The 22,122-nt window shown below is 44.5% G+C and overlaps 1 protein-coding gene across 1 annotated transcript; it reads right to left on the bottom strand.

Moving 5' to 3' along the window:
* Window positions 1-5,670: 5,670 nt before the first annotated feature.
* On the bottom strand, window positions 5,671-19,718 carry reep3a (receptor accessory protein 3a). Its single transcript, XM_072690071.1, has 8 exons — window positions 19,449-19,718; window positions 15,789-15,861; window positions 14,648-14,724; window positions 14,148-14,268; window positions 12,395-12,508; window positions 8,499-8,634; window positions 7,524-7,666; window positions 5,671-7,399 (listed from the first exon to the last, which is right to left on the bottom strand). Exons 1-8 carry the CDS (start codon window positions 19,478-19,480, stop codon window positions 7,325-7,327), a joined length of 771 nt encoding a protein of 256 aa, XP_072546172.1. The 5' UTR covers window positions 19,481-19,718; the 3' UTR covers window positions 5,671-7,324.
* Window positions 19,719-22,122: the final 2,404 nt, after the last annotated feature.

Here is a 22,122-nt window from a genome sequence, read left to right as displayed (position 1 = left end):
GAAGCAGCTGAGTGCATTCATTCGGAGGGGTGTCCACAAACATTTGGACATATAGAGAGACCTTCAGACCTGAGAGTTTGTGTAGGCCCGGCAGTTCTCCAGTCATGTCCAGTCAAAGTGATGAGGTTTAACTGAGGAAAGCAAGACAATATGGGGGCACTGCGGCTTGGATGGAGTCAAGCCGTGCACTGGACAAATGACAGAGGTCAAATGTACAGGAATGAGGGTGGTGGGATGAAGGTGGGACGCTGGATGAATTGTTGGTGTGGGTGGGGTAAACAGCTGCCGGTGTTTGCAAGTTTGCAAGACCACGAGGCCATTTCCAAAACGAAGACCATGCCTTTTTTACGAAGCGGTCCTTGTTATGGGCAGACTTGTAAAATTGTTTATGGGCAGTTTTTGACATGACCGATTGCCTCATACAGGCACTGACCGATCAATGAAGATCTTCAAAAGCTGACCATCCAGAACAGTGGTTCCTATCCGTAGTCCCGAGCCCTTGTCAGACATGTACGGTAACCCAGAACTTGTCTGGACAATGTATGTCTGAACGCAAATGTCCAGATTGGTTGTTCCGGACATTACCTGGACGTGGGATGGTCCCACGTGTGCATAGAGCAGGTTCATGATCCAGCTAATTAACAAGCACTTTCTGAGATGAAGGTGCTCCATATTTCATGATACCTCCAGGTCCAGGGTTGGTAACGCCACTGATCCAGAGCTAAGGCACTGGGAAACTTCCAGCACTCTGACACAAACGTTAGCAGCCTGTTCCAGCTAATGAACGTCTTAAGAAGTACTAGCAGGGCTGGATGAGCTTCAACAGGTTGGAATTGAGAAAGCAGAAGCTCCAGCTTGATAGACATGGGATGGGACTAAAGGATCAGGTGGGCTGGGACTCTACAGTCATGGTCACCAACCTTGTTTTTTGAGGTCTGGTTTCTGCTCAGTGGAATTAGTTCTCCAGCTTGTTCTGATGGTGTGAAGGTAGTCATTAGTTGGGTCCAGCATGTTGCTGTTGTCCTCCACCCTGCAGTCCTTGGAGTCCCATACACTCCACCACACCTGCCCAGGCTAAGTTGACCGGCTTATAGACATGTGCTGGGACTAAACTCAGGAGGCTCCAGGGGTCTTGAAAAGTTTCCATATGAGCTACGCTATATGGACAAAAGTATTGGGACACTTGCTCATTCATTGTGTCTTCTGAAATGAAGTGTATTAAAAAAAAAAACCTTGCTTTTGTTGAAGTAACTGTCTCTACTATCCAGGCCTTCTAGTAGATTTTGCTAGAGCATTGCTGTGAGGATTTGATTGCATTCAGTAACAAGCATGGTTAGAGGGGTCAGGATGTTGGATGTGATCATGAGCTCCACCACCATCATTCCAGAGGACACAACTCTTCCACTGCTCCACAGCTCAATGCTGGGATTAGGCCACGTCTGGCATTAGGCAGCATGGTGCCAATAGGTACATGCTGAGTCCTATTCTACTGGCGGGACTTCCCTATAGGGGACAGATAAGTGTGTGTGTGTGCAGTTGCACATCTGTGTCAGCAATGGGTGCTGAGTGCTTTTAAAAAGGCTGTCTGTCAAAAAAAAAAAGAGCATGTGACCAATTTCCAAAGAGGGGCCTGACCAGGCAGCGACACACTCCAGTAGCTGAGACACAGATACAGCAGGAGCTCGCGTGGCCTCGGGTGAATCGCAGCGGCTTTAGCGAGCACTTTGACGGCTCGTTTATTTTCATCAGACTGACACGGATCCAGGAGCTTTCAGGCTTCAGCTGCGCGCTGACTGGCACTCTTTAATAAAGAGAGTTCACTGTGATTACATTCACTGTCCTTAACTACCCTCCACCACATTACAGTCAGACACTGTGCAATCATCTCATTACTGGCATCATGACTGACAGCGAGCGAAATCACGGCGAGCAAAAAAAAAAGAGAGAGAGAGAGCAGATAAACACGCCGCTGTGTGGTCTTCGAAAATTTCCTAGAAAGTTCAGCGCTGGGTCAACCTGTTCTGAGCCAGAAATTAAACTCTAACCTCAGGGTGACTCAGACACACGCACACACTCGCTCAAAGCATCTTCATTCACAGCGGCGCCGCTGTGATTTCTGAACAGATCATGGCAGCGGCAGTGCAGGCTAGGCGGCCCAAATGTGGTCAAAATGTGGCCTAAAGCTCTTTGCTCACGACTTTGCCATCAGCAGCCGGAGACCTGAAGAGCACAACTGCCAGTGCTCTTTCCGGGTGGGTAGATGGCGCTCTCTCCCTCCATCACTCATGAAGCGATGTTGGCCAGCACATGCGTCTGTTAGCTGGTGTGGTGGAGCTGGGGACCCGGCATGTCTTCAGCCCTTATTGCCCAAGTGTCAGGAGAATTGCTAGAGCTAGGGGAGCTACAATTAGGGGGAGAACTGGAACTGGGGAAAAAAAGGGGAACAACAGCGACAAACAAATGAAAAATAATCAATTACTTAATCAATCGTGTCTCAGGTCAGACCAGTGATCGGATTTGGAGCTAGTTTCAATGCCTCTGATCCAGAAGTAGTCTTTGACAAGAACCTCATAGACGGTCAGACGCTAGACGACTGGGTCGGAACGTCTCCGCAAAATCAGGCAGGTCTTGCAGGGTGTTCCCGGTATGCAGTGTACCTACAGTACCTACCTAAAGTGCTCCATAGAAGGACAACCAGGAGTCATGGGCGCTCAAGGCTCGCTGATGCTGATGGAGGCACCACCTCACAACTTGCAGGACGCCTTCAGAGATCTTGTGGTTTCCATACCTCGATGGGTCAGGGCTGTTTTGGTGGCACGAGGGGGACCTACACAATAATAAATATCCAGCTCTAGCCTGGTGTCCAGTATGTGCTTCAACCTGGCAGGTTGGCCGTCTCTGTCATCGTCGTCTCTTCACAAGTGTGCCCCGGCCTCCCGCGGGCCTTGACCCCGGGACGGATAAACCTCGTCTCTCTTTCATTCTCTCCCTCCGTCCCCTCCCTCTTCTCCTGTGGTGCTGTCCGGGACGCTGGATGTCTTCAAAGTGACGCGCTGAAAGACTTAAACGTGTCCTCTGACAGGGAACACAATGCAACAACTGCCGTCGGACCACACAGGAACACACACACACACACACACACACACACACAAACAAAGCCTTGTAGCTTCAGTGCTAAACTAAAAGCTACAATCCCGTCTTACCTGGGGCTAAAAAAACCTGTCGAGGGGTGTTTGATAGCTACATGCTGTCCCTGCTTCTCAGTACAAAGTGTTATCAGGTCTATTAGCTTTTCAAACCTACCATATTATTATTTTAGGCACCAGCCATAGCGGTAAAACCACCTGCATAATATCGTGTAGGTCCCCCTTGTGCCAACTCTGACCTGTTGAGGCATGGACTCCAATCCACAAGACTTCTGAAGGTATTGTGTGATATCTGGACACCTTTAGACCTCCTTCAAAACCTGTAAGTTAAGGGTTCTGAGTGGCTCAGTGGTCTAATGTGCAACCGCTATGGCCTGAGCCATGCAGCTTCGCCATCAGCAGCCGGAATCTGGGAGAGCACAATTAGCCATTCGCTGGGGACCAATTAGCTGGGGACCTGGCGATGCAGTATTGGTGGCAATTTTGAAAAAAGGTGGTGGCTGGCTTTGCATGTCACAAGTCCTGGAAGGCGGTGAAGTGGGGCCTCCCTTAGCATCAGTGAGCCTTCGGGGTCAAATGGGAACACCCCACAAGACCTGCCTGATGTTTTGGAGATGTTCTGACCCAGTTGTCTTCCAACACATCACCTTGTGTGACCTCGGCTGACTGCCCGTGGTTAGGGTAAGGGGGACAGTAGTAATACTGAACTGTTTGTTTACGAGGGAACACTCGTAGGCCTTTGCTGTCTCATGCCTCCCCAAAGATGCCCTCCAGCGTCTTCTCATGCTGAAACCGTTCAGAATAACAGAGGTGAGTAAAGGAACATGGTTATAGAGTGAGTAATCTGCCTCTTCTCTATTACTCACAGTTCAACACCTTACACCTCACCGGCGCTGCCGCAGCGTGTGCAAGCATGTGTGAGAGAGCGTGTGTGTATTTGTGTGTCTTCTTTATAGCCTGAAGGTGTGAATATTCAAATACTGCAGCGTTTAAGAAAGGTCAAACAAACCAGTGGAAAACACACAGAGTTCATAAACACCGCTGTACATGTAAATCAGTTATCGCTGTAAAAATGGAACAGGCCAGAGGTGAGATCTGAACTGATTACAAAAGTGTGTGTGTGTGTGTGTGTGTGTGTTCATCTGAGCTGTTGATTAATTAACTAATTCATTTCAAATTCTATATATATACAAATTCATGTGTCGTGTGTTTTACTCGTATATCACAAAAAACTGCAAAACATTCACTTATTATTTAAAAAAACTTGAACTATGTATTTAATATATATGTATATAAATCTCAATAATAATATTTTTATGTTCTATTTTATTTATTTATATTTTATTATTGGTTTTATAGAACTATTCAGTTATTTTTTAAAAATGTATTAATAAAATAAATATGAATGAATATTAAATAAACATGAAATATTATAAATACATATAAAATAAATATTATTAAATATTATTTAATATTAAATATTAAAAATGACTAACAATTATTTATACAAATAAGAAATGTTACAATTATAAAAAATAAAAATATATAATTTTATAACAATGAGGAAATATGAAATGAAAATACAAAAAACACCATTCTTATTTGTATTTTTAATAGTATTTATGACATAATAATTATAATTTTTATATATATATATATATATATATATATATATATATATATACACACATATATATAAATTGAAGGTCTTGAGTGTTAGCTGAGGTGTAGAAACCCAGGTTTCAGAGAAAAGACAGTGCCATGGCTCCACCTAGTGGACAATTTAGAACAGTGCTCGCCCAGCTCTAAGAGGTCTGTGTACATTCTACAGCTAAACACACCTTCTGTGTTATTAGAACCTTATTCTGGATATCAATGTTATTAGAAATTAATTCCGGATATTAATACTACTGATGCTTTCTAATGTAACTGCATGAGATCAAATCCTCACAGCAATGTTCCAACCTAATTCCCGCCTAATGTTGAGGCTAGAGGGGTATACATTCCCCCAGCAAGGAAGCTGTGGAGCAGTGGAACTGTGTTCTTTGGACTGATGGAGCTACATCCAATATCTGGGATCAGTTAGTGTGGCCTTCAATACCAGTATCTGACCTTACTGTAGGTGAATGCAATCAAATCCTTACAGCAATGTTAGAATGCATGTGGTATAAATCCCCCCAGCAAAGGGTACTGGAGCAGTATAAACAGTGGAACTGTTTATACTGCTGAAGTGATGGAGTTCCATTTAACATCTGAAATGAGTTGGGATGAGTAGCCTCCACTACCAACACCTGCCCTCACTGATGCTCTCTAATCTGGCTGCATGCAATCAAATCCTCACAGCAGCGTCCCAACATCTAGACTCCGGCCTTCCCCGAAGAGTAGAGGCTGTCCCTGCAACAAAGTTGGGGAAAAGCCCTATGAGCACCCTTGATTTCAGAAGAAACTGAGGATGAGCAGGTGTCCATAAACTTTTGGACACGTTGTGTATGTGTATGAGTCAGTAAGCAAGCTGCAGCTCACGCTCAGTTCAAAAGTGGGGTTTAATAAAAGGCTAAATCAGAAGCAAAAGCACTGCATCTCCAAACCCAGACGCTACACGGATTTGAAGATAGCAACCTTCTACAATCTAGTGCAAGACGTCCGATGGGGGCTCTGGAAAGTCCAAGGATTAACGAGGCTTAGAAAATATTTAAAGTGTAAACAAGAGGCACAAGAGAACCTCACACCCTCTCGCTTTCACACACTCACACAGTCAGTCCTCCAGAAAGCTAAAGCCAGCTGACAGTGCATTTTCAGTGATGTGAGCAGAAGCTCTAGCTCTTTTCGCCGAATGCAATCAAATCCTCACAGCTGTGCTCCTCCAAAAACTAGCAGAAAGTCTTCTTCCCTGGACAGTAGAGAGAGCTACTCCAACAAAAGCAGTATTAACTTTTTTTTAATACCCTAATATTTCAGAAGAAACAATGAATGAGCAGGTGTCCCAATACTTTTGTCCATATATGGGGTTACTGCCATTCTGCAGTGGTGTGTTTGAATGTATGATGGAGGACAGGGTTTCAGACACAGCTGCTTGCTCACACTAAGCAGGCTAACGGCTTTCCACAAGGGGGCGCAATTAGGAAGTACTGTCCTATTGGTGTTTAAGTCTGCACCGTAGTGTTCAGTGCCTTACTTTGGCCTGTGTTACAGGATGACTGTGCTGTTCATACAGATGATTCTGTGTGTTACAGGATGACTGTGCTGTTCATACAGAGGTTTCTGTTACATAATGACTGTGCTGTTCATACAGATGTTTCTGTGTGTTACAGGATGACTGTGCTGTTTATACAGATGATTCTGTGTGTTACAGGATGACTGCTTTTCATACAGAGGCTCCTGTGTGTTACAGGATGACTGTGCTGTTCATACAGAGGTTTCTGTTACATAATGACTGTGCTGTTCATACAGAGGAGTCTGTGTGTTACAGGATGACTGTGCTGTTCATACAGAGGCTTTTGTGTGTTACAGGATGACCTGGCATTTCATAGAGAGGCTTCTGTGTGTTACAGGACGACTGTGCTGTTCTTACAGAGGCTTCTGTGTGTTACAGGACGACTGTGCTGTTCTTACAGAGGCTTCTGTGTGTTACAGGATGACCAGGGTTGTTCCTAGATTTTTGTGTTATAGGATGATTAGAGGTGCGTGTGTGTAATTAAAGGATGACCTGGCTAATAGAGGCTTTTATAGTATGTGTTACAGGATGACCGAGGCTGGTTGCAATGGTCCCTCTTTGGTTTATGAATGAAGTGGCAGTACAGGACGATCAGGTCTGCTTAAACTGAAGGAACGGACATCCTGGGTTTGGCTGCAGAATGACCAAAGCTGTGCCTCCAAAGGCTCCTCTTAGGGATGGTACAGCATGGCTATCACTGTTCATGTAGACGCTTTTGTGGTGTGTAGCAGGATGACCACTGCTGCTCTCTGATGCTACTGGTACTTTCTTGCTGCTGAGGCTCCTAGGAGGCACAATGTATAAAGGCTTCTGTGGTGTGTATTATGGGATGACATAGGCTGGTCATACTGTAACACGCTCTAGAGTGTTGCAGTATGATGGAGGCTGTGCATTTGGCAGCGTCACTGGAGCATGCTACAGAATGACCAGGCCTGTCCACTCAGAGGATCGTCTGGGATGCTGATCAAGGCTGCTCAAATGTGCTGGAAGTGATCATGGGCCTCCTTCTGGTTTTCATCTTCAGTGAGCCGTAGCGAGGCTGTATAAACACACATACACACACACACACAGTTCAGCCCCTCCCACTTACATGTACTTTTTAAATGAGACACAGCCAATCAGAACTGAGCTCATTTGACATACATGTGCACTGATATACAGACCTCTTTGCGCACTGCTTTGGCGCGGCTGATCTTCACACTCTGTGATCTGCGCAGACCCTTCGGCAGCGATGACTCATCTTCCAAAAATGCTCCATCGACTTCCTCTTCATGCCCTTCCTCTTCCTGTTTATATGGGTAATACTCTGTAGGAGCAGAAATACAGAAGGGTGGATTAAAACCCATCAGACTGTGACAAACACAATAACTGATCCTGGTCTTATTATCTAATCAGACCATCATAAAGTGCTGGAAATCCAGGATGGCTGTTTCTTCAATTGGTCAGAAACTGGTCAGAACTGGCAAGCTCTCAACTTTCAAAATAAATGTGATTTATTTTAAGGGGCCCATTTCATGATTTTGTGCCATGAAAACCAAGGCAATTGCATTTAATAAATTGACAAAAGTATTGGGACACCTGCTCAAGGGTATTAAAAAGGAGTTTATCCTGCTTTTGTTGGCCTACAGAAGGCTTTCTACTTGATTTTAGGAGCACTGCTGTGAGGATTTGATGATGATCACCACTCCACCTAATCCTCAATTCCTCAACTCATCCCTCATCATCATCTCAACTCATCATCTCCACAGCTCAATGCTGGGGGGCTTTATACCCCCTCTATAGCCCATGCCTGGCATTAGGCAGCATGTTGCCAATAAGTTCATCATGTTGATCTTCTCCAGAGAGTCCTATTCTATTGGCAGTACTTCTCTACAGGGACTAGACAAGCTGCTGTGGATGCAGTTTAAAGTAGCTGAAAGTATTCATTAGCTGACAAAACATTTGGATTTAGCCCCGCCCACTCACAATGAAGTTATAAGGAGTGTTTTAACTCAGACTGATTCGTAAATTAGACACAATGCAGGACAGACAGTTTAATTCTAAGCCAAAAACTGAGTTTTGACATGAATCCATCATGGTGGCCAATCAGAGTGTGCTTAGTGTGAAACAGCATGACCTCACTGTGATGGCAAACCTACCGGAGCCCTCCGTGCTGGGGTCTGAGTTCTGACCGGCCCGTTGGAGAGATCTGGCAAAGGCTGATTGGTCAGAAGGAACCTGTGTGATGTCAGGAATACTGAAGCTCCGCAGACGCTCGCTAATGGCCCCCTGTCCCTGTGGAAACAGTGTCACATTTACCAGTGATTTTCAGCTGTGTGTTAAACACGGCAGCCACAGTTTTTTTTTCTCTTCCCTTGAAACTAAACGTGTGACGCTACAACTAAAATCCGTGAGGCTAACCTAGTTCAGACCTGGAGAGCCAGTTTATGCTTCTGCGTTGAGTCTACGCCGTAACCTGATGTGCACCCCATGGCCCACTGTTGGCAGCATCGTATTTCCGCCTGCACCACCACCTTCATATTCAGCTGGACGAACTGGATCATGGCTTGTGTGACACCCTGATATGAGATAAATGGCTGCATACACTCTAAAAAATAACGGTGCCACAAACGGTTCCTTGAGGTATGCCATAGAAGAACCACTTTAGGTTCCTTTAAGACCTATTTTAGTAACAGAGATGTGATCTATGAACTGATAAAGAACCTTTACATCTTTTAAAGGTTCTTCACATTCACACATCTCTATAACTAACAAAAATGTTCTTTATGAAACCAAAAGTGCTTCTTCCACGGCATCACACTACAGCACCTTCATGTTTAAGAGTGTATGACAAACCATATCATCAAATCTACCAGCATTTCCTCGTTCGTGTCTCTCGGTAGCCGGACAGGCACTGAAAATTCACCCTCCTTCTGCCTCGGTTCAATGGCCGGACGGACCACCTCCCCTCCTCTGGCGTCTTCTCTACCTTTTGTTGCAGAAGTTAGTTATTTATTAGTAAAAGTAAACAACAGCTACTTTGCCCCAACTCTCAGTTTCAGACGCTGCAACCGTTGTTTGAAATACACCAATAGAGTCAATGCGACCCCCCCTCACCCCTTTGCCAGACTAGTGTTTTGGTCTAAACGCTCACCACAGCCTTTGCCACTTGCACAGGCTGCGCCATAGACCCGACGGTGAAGCATACATCGGCCTGAAGTCCTAAGCACAAGCTAGTACTCTACAATGACCAGTTATCTATCTTTGAATGAGTGCATATCCTCACTGTCAGCTCAAACCTTGAACCTTTTCGACCATCTGTTATTCGTTCTACCGGTCAGCCATAACATTAGCACCACTGACAGATGCAGAAAACCCTGATAATCTTCATCTGCTTCATCTGCTCTTCATCGGCTCCTGTCAAGAGGTGGATATATTAGGCAGCAGTCAGATCTTGAAGGAGATGAAGGTGTTAAAAGCAGCACACATGGACAAGCGTAAGAATCTGAGACACTCTGACAAGAACCACACTGTGATGTTCTAGACAACTGGGTCAGAACGTCTCCAAAACATTAGGCAGGTCTTGTGGGGTGTTCCTGCCTATTATGCAGTGGTCAGTACCTACCAAAAGGGCAGCAAGGGCACCTAAGGCTCAGTGATGCTCATTGAGGCCCCACCTCTCAACTTACAGGACTTACAGGATCTACTGGTGGTGTCTAAAAGTGTCAAGATACCACAGGACATCTTCAGAGGTCTTATGTAGTCCAGGCCTCGAATGGTCAGATCGGCTGTGGTGGCACAAGGGGGCCTCACTCAATATCAGGCAGGTGGTGCTAATGTTATGGCCGATTGGTGTATATGGTGTCCAATAGAAACGAATAGGTTCAAAAGCTTTACAGAATAAACAATAAAGATGAAAAACCTCCTCAAAGACGGGATTTCAGAGATTTCAGCCGGGGTTTCCTTTCTGACAGTGACGACATCAAGCAGAAGGGAAAGAAACGAGGCGTTACCTGCAGCTCCACCACCACCTTTAGTCAGGTAGTCATGTGGTTAGTCTAGCGCATAGAGAGGAGAGAGAGAAGAAGAAGAGGTAGAAAAAAGGAGAAGCAGTTGTAAAAAGCAAAAAATAGAACAGAAAAAAACAATAGAAATGCTAACGTGCTGCTAATTTTCAGAAAGCACTCTCAGCAGCAAAGGTCAACGTGAAATGAGGGCAAAATACTGCTGGACGCTGGTTACGTTTACACTAAGAGTGTCAATCCCTGATCTTAGAATGATTCAATCTGATGTTTTCCCCCAATTTTTTCCACCCACTGGCCACGACTCCCCCATTAACAGTGCAAAGTCTTTTCAAACTACTGCTAACCCAACATCACTAAGGCTCAACACGCTTGGAGGAGAACACTAATCACTAGTTCTGTTCTGTTAGATCAGCTATCAGACGCCCTGAGTGATAGTGGGGGGATCTAACCCACTTAGACAGTTGTGCCACTCAGTACTATGATTTTTATTAAAATCTGCAACACTAGATTAACTTAAACACAAAATGATCATAAAAAAATAAATAATATAAAATGTTGTATATTCGGCCTTTTTTCCTATATCAATTCTGACATTTTTATTACTGATTCCAGTTTATTTACAGCCAAACTAGCTGGTGTTGTCCGCCTCATCCAGCCAAGCACTTATCCAGAACTGTCTATGGTCCAGTTTGCCCTTTAAGAAGATAGACTAGCACTGTTCATTCTTAAAAGAAAAATTAGTTTGTTATTAAGAAGTAGTTCAGCAAAAAAAAATCACATGACAAAGACTTAAAAAAGTCAATCACTTAACCCGGATGCTAACATTGCATTTTTCAATTCAAATCGTTCTTCATATAAATGATTCGATATGGATTTGTATAAGCATCAGACCAGTCTTTAAAATTAGCATACTCACCACAAACCCCCAACCCCCGCCCCCTTGCATTGCAAGTTTCCTTGAGAGTTACCTTTCCTATGATAGCTGGACATCCAGAGCAATGGATTCATTCCTTAACAATTACGACTCACTATATGGACGACGAATGGTGATCTAGCTGATCTAGCTGATCTAGGTGATCTAGCTGAACTACTGTCCAAAGCAAGATACAAGAGCGAGAGTTTGCAAACAAAGGTCCAGCTATCAGGACGGACAACGCTGTGAATATGACCCGTGCTGTGGAATCAACCAAGTTGATGCACACTCAATTTAGCCTCACAGGCAGCTCTCAAAAGTCCACCTGTTGGCGTTTGCTTGGCAGAGTCAAGGTACACTGAATCATTTTTTTATCCTAGCACTACGGCAAGCCACAAACTCAAAGAGTTCATAAAAACGCTGTATTTTTAAAAGTATTTGAACACTATCTTTTTAATCATGTTAGGCTGAGGGTTCCTTGTATCAAAAAAATTCAAACAAAACATATCGAAATGAATCGATATTGAATTGAATCGAATCAAATCGAATTGAATTGGGACCTTGTGAGTTGGAATCGATCTGGGAATCAATGGTCATACCCAGTCCTACTGCACTCGGACTGTCACCTCATCATATTGCAACAAATCCAACTGCTTAGATATGTACCCAAGAGCTCTGCAAGCAGCATGGATACACCTTACTTACATTTACATTTAGGCCAAAACTCAAAATTGCTGCCCCACCATTTTTGGATGCATGTTTCCAATGAGTCTGGTGACTGTCTAAGTCTAGTGTTTGTTAACAGTGCTAGCATAGCATCTCCTGTTGAAGTCTAAAGAAGAACATGTAGTCCAAACATTTGCAGTTGTAGTTGAAGGGACTTTCGCAATGTCAGATTTCTCAGTTATGAGAGCCCCCTATTCCCACAGCCCCCTATTTCAAGGATAAGTGTCCGTGACAGCAGCATAAACCCACGTTTGTTTATGTGCGCATATTTGTGAGTGTGCAAAGGCATGCGAGAGGGGGTATGCGTCAGTTAGCTTGCGTATTTGAATGTGTCTGTTTACATGTAATTTGTGTATGTATGCGTGAGTAAGTGTGTGTGTGTGTGTGTTACCTTGACAGCAGCAGAGACAGCAGCGGTAGCAGCGATAGTGAGGCCTTGCCTGCCGAAGTTCACCATCGTCTCGTAACTCCTCTCTTTGGCCTGAACGATATAATCGTCTATCTCCTGTAAGGAAACACAGCAAGCACCCATCAGGCATCACCTTCAGTCTTTTCAGGCAAGGTTCTGTGGGTTGTCTTGCTGCACTGCTCTTCTGAGGTCTGTCCACAGGTCAGGGCTGTGAAGGCCATGACAAAACATCCAGCTTCCACCTCTTGATGTTGTTCATTGTGGACGTTGAGGCGTCATTGTCCTGCTGCAGAAGCAATCCTCTCTCTCTTCATCTGCTGCTTGTTTTTTAGAGGTGGTGTGAAGTTTGCTTCCAGAATTTGCTGGTATTTAATTCCTTTCTTCTACCAGTGAAATATTCCCTGTGCCACTGGCTGCAACACAGCTGTGCTTAACAGTTGGAGAGGTGTTCTTCTCATTAGTCAGCACCCTTTTTCCTCCATGTCTTTGGTCATTGCGGCCAAAAAAATAGCCTTATTTCCCTTACGGGACTTGATTCCAAAACGCACCAGGCTTGGTAAGATTAGGGATGCATCGATCTGATACTAGGATCGGATATCGGTCCCAATACTAACAAAATTAGTTGGATCGGGTATCGGATCAGATTCAAAGCACAGATCCAATCATGGAACCCGATTCTCACACCGCCGGTATTCTAGGCTTCATAACCCAGGGTTAATCGAGAGTGCCCTCAACCATTACCAATTATAATTGATGATAATATCATCATCAATTATCAGCGAGCAATCCAGCTCGATACGCAAAGTTCATGTATGGATCGGATCGGTGCATCCCTACTTTAGATGTTCCTTTGAAATTATCTGATGAAGGTTTTTTCTCACAACTCTTCCGTAAAGATCATACTTGTGCGAATATCGCTGCATAGTAGAACAGTGCACCACCACTCCAGTGTCCTGTAGGTCTTGCTTGCTTTCTTGCAGTCCTATGAGCAGTTCTCTCTGAAGGGTTTCTTGGTCTTCCAGACCTCAACTTGACCTGTTATTACCTGTCATTTCTTAATTACATAACGACCTGAGGAAACACTGCATAGAAACTAGAAAGGCTTTGTGGCCTTCAACTAGTTTAATGTTCAGAGTGATCGGCAGCTGTTTAGAGGAGCTCATAGCTGCTGATTGCTGGGATAAGGTTTGACGAGTCAAAGTTGATGGCTGCGGCTGTGTGACTGCATAGATTGAGAAGAGGAGGTGTGATGCAGTGGGTGTCTCGTAGGATGTGTGGAAAATGGGTCGTAAAGCAGTGATTGGCTAAAAGGAGGAATTGCATTAGGGCGTGCCAAAGAACATACGGTAATACGGGTCTACCAGCAGTGGCAGAAATCCCAGTCTACAGGAAATTCTCTGAATGGCGAAACTGACGGACAGGGACGTTTTTATAAAGCTTTGAAATTTGCATCCCTCTGCCTTTAATAACAATGCTTATGGAAAAGCCACAGCCCTAAGCAGCTAATTAAGACCTGAGACCTTTGTAATAGCTTGCCATGAGCTCATATCTTTAGAGGTGCCCAAATTCTTGCATGGTGCTCCTTTCCTCTTCTGTTTCTGAGCCTTCTGGAGCTCAGTTTATCTTCTACTCACTGTAAAAGAAGCTGTAACCCCCAAACTTGTGCATGCCACTGTATCCAAACAATCAGGATGGAAAGATCAGCACATGGGTAGAGCTGACTGGGTCTGCGTACCCTTTCTCTGGAGGCCAGCAGGGGGTGCAGGAACTTTCTGTATATCAGGCTGGCTCCTCTGGTGTACGGCGACAGCAGCCAGATAACAAAAGCCACTTTCAGCTCGTAGTACAACGGGAACCTGCGAACACAGAGAAAACTGTTATAGCCGAGGGGTGAAGCGCTGAAAAACGACTGCAGCTCCTGGAGGGTGGGGGGTGGGGGGGTTTGCTGAGCACATCATGTGGCGCAGAACTGGTTTGGTCACAGTGACTTATAACATCATATGAGCCTCTACGAATGTAGTCCATATATACTATATGTCCAAATGTTTGTGGACACCCTATCAAATAGAATAGGACACTCTGCAGCAGATAAACATGGTGAACCTATTGGCACCATGCTACCTAATGCAAGGTGTGGACTAGAGAGGTATAAAGCCCCCCCAGCATTGAGCTGTGGGGCAGTAGAAGTGTGTGTTCTCTGGAATGATAGTGTGTGTGTGTGTGTGGCTGTCTCACCACGCCAAGGAAAGGTCTGTGATGGTCTCCACTACAGTGTAAAGTGCAAACACGATCCAATACATCATCCACCGCACCTGTGAAACACACACAACACAACACACACACAGTCACACACACACACACACACACAGGGAAAAAGGAAATGAGAAAAGGAAGGAGGGTAAAGCCATGGCACGGAACAGATAGAGTTGCTGAACTCCTCTGTCTCAGTTTACTGGGCTGTGGTCGGCTTTCTGCCTTTATGAGTCCACAGGGAAGAATGGCAAAGCCCTCTAACTTCCTCTGCACTGGACACTGGAATGCTGAGTCAGCACAATACACACCACAGGCCAGGGATGACACTAGCGAGACGTCGTGGTATTGACTGTATTAGGGTGCTGGAAGGTGTTCAGTATAGAGGTCAGCTGCTCCACAGTGGAGTGTCGACCGCTCTGTACCCCTCAATGAAGTCGCCGTTCCCCTCTGGCATCAATGGTCCGTTGGTCACCACTGTTATGCCACTGGCAGCGTTAGCGTTTTCCGAGGTGCTACCACCCTTTGCCCAGTGCCACAGTCACAGTCATATCAGAATATTATGACCACCCCTGGTCTGGGATTAACTCAGCCCAGAACGCCTCAGATGCCATGTGTACAGAGGTTGTTTATACCTGCTTGACACAGGCAGGTATAAACAAGCGAGCACACCAGTCAGTTGTAGCACAGTGCTAAACCATCATCATGGGCGGAGGATGTGATCTGGCGTGATAAAAGGCTGGTAGTGTTTTGGAAATGACTACCTTTGTGGGATGTTCTAGAGCTGCCGTATGGAGAATGGACTTCTCACTCACTGAGAGCCTCCCAATGGCATAACAGTGGTGACCCACAGACCATTGATACCAGAGGGGATCGACAACTTCAGCAAGTGGTACAGAGCAACAATGGAGCAGTTAACCTCTTTAATGGACACCTTCCGTCACCCTGATAGAGTCCATACCACGACATCTCGCTACTGTCATCCCAGCCAAGGGTGGTAATTCCCACTATTAGGTGGGTGGTGTAATTTCTGTCCTTCCTTGACATCCAAATGAAAGTGCAGGCTGAAGTCCGGTCAAATGAATGCAGTGTGGTGTAAACAGCGGCCGGTGCTCAGTGTACTCACGTATTCTTTTACATTCTTGGTCCTGACCGCTTTGTAGGAGTAGTACGCTGGATAGAGTGTCCCGAACACAAGGCTGAAACACACACACACACACACACACACACACACACTTAGAGAGATAGCATGTACTACGTAAGCATCTCCTTTTTACAGTGGGTTTATTTGAGTTTATCCTAATGTTATATAGAGTTAATTACAGGTAGACACTCTCACTGACCACTGACTATGTTTATTTGAGTTTATTTTAATGTTATATAGAGTTAATTACAGGTAGACACTCTCACTGACCACTGACTTTATGTTTATTTGGGTTTATTCTAATGTTATATAGAGTTAATTACAGGTAGACACTCTCACTGACCACTGACTTTATGTTTATTTTGGTTTATTCTAATGTTATATAGAGTTAATTACAGGTAGACACTCTCACTGATCACTGACTTTATGTTTATTAGGGTTTATTCTAATGTTATATAGAGTTAATTACAGGTAGACACTCTCACTGACCACTGACTTTATGTTTATTAGCGTTCATTCTAATATTATATAGAGTTAATTACAGGTAGACACTCTCACTGACCACTGACTTTATGTTTATTAGCGTTCATTCTAATATTATATAGAGTTAATTACAGGTAGACACACTCACAGCTAAGATCAAACATGCAGAATCCCCCTGACTTCATGCTAGCAGTGCTAAGAGTCACAGACTTCATGCTTCTTCTGAGTCACAGATTTTTTAACTGTTGCTAAAAAAATACCTTTGGAGCTCAGGACGCTCAGAGGAGAACACTAACCGCCACGGACGCCTGCACTGATTAGCACTGCACTGAGTAATGGGGAAGGAGAGAAGGTCATCCGACACATCCAGACAGAGCAAACCCAGCTAAGCCTAGACGGCTGCACCACCCAGGATCCCAGTACTGTATTTTTTTAACGTAGCAGCTTCTAAGCCAGAACTGGAGGCAGAAGAAAGTTAAAGAAAATAGTTCTCCAGAAGGTGCTGAAGAGCTCACTGCACTTGTTGGGAATGGCGGGAATTTATGGGAACGGCATGGCCTTTGCTTGAGAGCCTGACTGCTTTCACCGCAGTAAATTTTCATGTAACTATGGAAACGACAGGGCTGCCTGATACCGTCTATGGTATTCTGTGTGTGTGTGTGTGTGTGTGTGTGTGTGTGTGTGGAATATTTCCACTCGTTGCATAATAGTTTCTCCACCCTGAAACATCTCTACTCCATCCAAAAACACTGATAAGCAGGCCGGTGTCTAATCTTTCAGCTGTTTGGCTAACATGTGTCCCTCTACAGACAGTCTTATGTCTTATACAGTCTTATGCAAAAGTTTGGGCACCCCTGGTCAAATTAAATGTGTTGTGGCTGTTGGAACACTGGCAGAAGGATGGGTGCTCACTTTCTCCATCAACTCCAGTCTAAATGTAATCCACTGTATGGATTTGTCCAGCTCCACCAGCAGCTCACTGGATTTACTCCAATGAAGCACTGAGGATTGAGGACTGATCATCAAGCAACTGACATCATTCATTAGAAGGGGTGTCCACAAACTTTTCTGGGTTTATCCCAGTTTAAAAAAACAGAGCTTGTGCTAACTACACCAAACTGCTGATTCCGAACTTGGACAAAAGACTTCTCTGTGCCCAGAAATAATCAAAAACAGAGCTGCATGTCTCCCAGCTAAGTGCGAGGCAGATGATGCTCGGCTAAAAGTAGCTGCTGGACAGGAACGCAACAAAAGGTTAAACAGTAGAGGCACAATGCAGGCAGTCATGCATTAGTCATTATACTCCTAGAGAGAGAGAGAGAGCAAGAGAGAGAGAGAGCGAGAGAGATACAGAGCTTGTCAGTGAGCACTGTTTCCATAGCCGGCTGAAGGTTACAGGTCTGGTTAGACTTTTACTCTGCTGACCACAGACGGAAAACTTTGACAGTATAAATATTAAACAATCAGTTCAATTATACTGTATACTCCCTATAAGTAGGGAGAACTGTCAGAGACGTCGGATTTCTTATCTCAGATACGTTTGTTAACCAATGATCCTTGAGGCCATAATTAGCCTGGATGAAGTGCACAGCTTCCTGGACCCTCAAGACCGAGGGACGACACACCTACCATTACACACACATGTACAGGAAGAGTGGAGGTTCCTCCCTGGGAAGCCGGCCAGGCGACACATTCACACACTCACACACACACACTAGACTAGTCGAAAAGTGCTGACGGCCCTGTTTGTAGAGGTCACTGTACTTTGACACGCGTGCGAATTGTCCTGTACTCTGGTGTACAGTGGGAACACGTTGACGCCGATCTGCGCCGCGGTCAGGAAAAGGTGACAATGACAGCTGCTGGTTTATGGAGAAGCCTCGGGTGAATCTGGTGAAGCTGTCAGTATGAATTACCTCAACAGGATACCAGTTCAGCAAGATCTGAGAATCTGAGAATAGGAGCAGCGCTGAGTGTGTTTACATGCACTCAATAATCCCAGACCTGCTGAAAATCAGATTTGTCAGTAATCTGATTGATTGGATCTTCTGTAAGATGGAGTGGCAATGTGAATGTGCTGTATTTGTGCATTGTACTGTATCACTGGATCCGTAGCTAGCATGCTGACGTAGCACTACGCAATGATAACAGGTAGAGTTTCCCCTTGTTTCGAAAATAGCCTCGGATCTTCGTTGAATGGATTCCACAAGATGTTGGAAACACTGGACCGTGTTGATAATAGTGCCTTATCTCCCACAATTCAGATCCGGTGAGGTGGACACTGAACTCCTCGTCATGTTGCGATGACATTTGCTGGAAGTAAACAAACTGTGGTCAGCAAGGGATGCACATGGTCAGCAACAATCTTCGAACCCGATGTGGCATTCCAGAGATGACGGATCCATTTGGGCATAAATGGCCCACAGTATGCCAAGATAACATTTCCCCAAACACCACTACACCACCACCTCCACCGACCTGGACGGCAGTTTGGGTCCACTGCAGCCTCAGCTTTCTGTGCTTGGCTGACAGTAGGGTCAGCGTACCCGCCGTGGTCTTTTCCTGTTGCAGCCCGTCCACTTCTGAGATGCTTGTCTGCTACCATAGCTCCTGACCAGTCTGACCACTCTACTTTGGCCTCTCTCATGTTTCCGAACATATCCTATCTGCTATGTGACTGTGCACACTGCACTGCTGCCACACGGTTAGCTGATCAGATAATGGATAAATGAATTGCAATGAATTGGAAGAGTGTTCCTAATAAAGTGCTCAGTGAGGGTATATCAGAACCACGTACATTTAATACAGGATCTTTTTCAGAATATACAAAACACAAATCACACACATTAGCTAAGCTTTTCTTCACCACAATCCAGGAAATTTAAAAATAAGAAAAGTTTTCCCATTTTTCCGTTCCACCTTAAAAACTGCAGCAGCTCCGTACTGGGAGTAGGGTTCGCGTGCAGGCGACAGACTGGGGGCTGCGGCTCTATTTAAGGTGGACCGGAAAATTCGAATAAGCGCCCAACTTCAACTTCGTCTGCTGGCTGTTAGCTCCGCCGCTAGCCAGCCACAGCTTTTAATCACATAAATGAAACATGAACACTGTAAAAGGGCAACGGAATAAATACTTTCCTTACGATTTTGCACTTTACTTACACAACAACCCGAGATACGATCCACGAAACCATCTTTCTTCGTGTGCCCGTCCAGTCCAACGGCTCTTCCCTACAGCAACAAGTAACGTTAGCAGTGCTGCTACAGGGAGCTCCACTAAAACTCTGCGCTGCCGCTCGTCCAGCGAGCTAAACTCATTTAAACGGCTTTATTTAAACGGTTTATTGCGCTGTCACAGTAAAACAGCAAACGTTATTAAAGATGTGGGAGAAACTGATCGCCCCGTTCGCTCCTACATGTTGGTCCTCTCTCATCTTCTTCAGTCTCGTTTTTCGACCACAGCAAGTTGGATGTGATCGACAGGTGAATTGGCCAATGAGTGCGTAGCTTTTCGCTAAGTCCCGCCTCCGGTGCGCACCGATTGGACAACGCACTGTGTTGTTTATGTGGGTTAGCCTTAATAATAAAGCCTGTAATAACGGTGTTATTATTGGAACAATAGGCACTTACACGCCTCATTAAAATACCTCGTACTTTTAATCGCTGGCCACTTTATTAGAAACACCAACCATGCACTTTCAATTACTGCCTACCACACCTACCAGTTTCCAAACATTGGCCACTTTATTAGAAACACCTACCTGACTACAAACACCACCCTTATGCTTCCACTTGCTGGTCACTTTATTAGGAACCCCTACTTTGTACTTCCACTCATTGGCCATTTTATTGGAAACACCTACCTCATACTCCAATGCACTGTCCACTGTATTAGTGATACTTCCACTCCCCGTTTAGTCGATGGCCATTTTATTAGAAACACCTCCCTTATTAAAAAACACCACCCTCGTGCTTCCACTTGCTGGCCACTTTGTTAGGAAGCCCTACTTCCACTCATTGGCCACTTTATTGGAAACACCACTGATGCTTTATTTACTGCCTAAAACAGGTACCATGCATTTCCAAACGTTGGCCACTTTATTAGGAACCCCGACTTTGTATTTCCACTCATTGACCAATTTATTGGAAACACCTACTTCATACTTTTACTCACTGGCCACGTTATTAATAACACTTTCACTCCCCTGTTACTCAATGGCCATTTTATTAGAAACACCTACATTGTACTTCAACTCAGTGGCCACTTTATTGGAAACACATACCTTATACATTTACATTACATTTACATTTACTGCATTTAGCAGACGCTCTCATCCAGAGTGACTTACAAAGTGCTTTGCTATTTACCCAAGAAAAACCTTAGCTAGTTAGAATAGACCAATAATTCAAAGAATATCTCTAATAAAAGATAATAATAATACCTCTAATAAAAGATAATAATAATACCTCTAATAAAAAACAGCACCCTTACACATCCACCTACTGGCCATTTTATTGGAAACACCTACCTCAAACTTCTACTCACTGGCCACATTATTAATAACACTTTTACTCACCTTCTACTCACTGGCCATTTTATTAGAAACGCTTACATTGTTCTCCAACTCAGTGGCCACTTTATTGGAAACCTACCTGAAAGAGTTTCTACTAAAGTGCCAGAGGAGGCTGTCTTACGCAGGATTTACCGGAGTGGAGCAGAAAATATTCCCTCAGAATTAAAGCAAAAGATTATAGATCCAGATGTTTTGGCTGCTGGAGGGGAGTCAGTCCCCCAAGAGGACTAATACGAGTGCTTCTGAAGTCTCGCCTACAGCAGTGTCTCTGTTCTGATCCAGCGTTAGCTCAGGTTCGAGCTCCTTGTGATGCAATCCTGTTTTGCTCGCATGACATCATCTGACTGCAGCTGTGGGGTGTGCAGCTCAAAAAAACAGGAGGTGAACACAAAGCCAACTTCTTCAAAAGCAGTAACCGGGCCCTTTTAGTGGAGAAGCACTTCCAGGAATGGACAGATGAGGGCGCCGCTGCACCAGAGTGGTCCTGGGGTCAGATAGGTGCGTCCAGTCAGATTTATCCAGCCAGCAATATTCCCATACACTTTGATGTGGTATGTAAACACTGCTACTGCTACTCCGATTCACTCCCCTGTCCATATACAACTGTAAAAGCAGCTGTTTTTCAAAGCAGTTTTTTTGTGATGTCACCAGCCGTTTGGCCCCACCCACTCTGAAACCTGAAGTCAAAACTGACCTTTTGACCCTCATTTTATTCAACTTACCAAACTTTTCTTTACCCCTTAGAATCAACCAGGCTGTGTTTGTTACTGTACTGTTAAGATAGACACATGTGAATGAGCTCTGTTTTGATTGGCTGCTGCCAAAAACTCCTTTTAATTATTATATACATTTATATTTTATATCCTTATAAATATTTTAGAGCAAGATCTTCTCAAAACTACCATACACTCTGCTAAAGCAGTGTCTCAGTCATCAGGCTGCATATTCACGACCAATAGGTGCAATAACTTCCTGTGAGAGGGCTTGTGTCAGAGGCATTAGACTCATCAGACGTCTGGTTCCATTCACAGCCACTTTGAACAGTTCTGACTCGGCAAGTTTCTCCAGAATGAAACATTTCATTTTGCTCATTTTAAGTTTTTTCAATAGAGCTCACCTTTATTCAATTATACACAAGATTTGAAAATCTGGTGAAATTCCTTTTTAAATCCATATTGGAATGAATTGACAGGGCCCTAACAGGGCTAAACAGTGGGCCTATCATTATAATATCTAGTAAGATAATAGAAATAATAGAAATA

Source organism: Salminus brasiliensis, chromosome 10 (genome assembly GCF_030463535.1).
Source record: "Salminus brasiliensis chromosome 10, fSalBra1.hap2, whole genome shotgun sequence".
In the NCBI taxonomy this organism is placed as follows: domain Eukaryota; kingdom Metazoa; phylum Chordata; class Actinopteri; order Characiformes; family Bryconidae; genus Salminus; species Salminus brasiliensis.
Note: the sequence above shows the minus strand (reverse complement) of the source record. Positions and strands in the feature narration are given on the sequence as shown.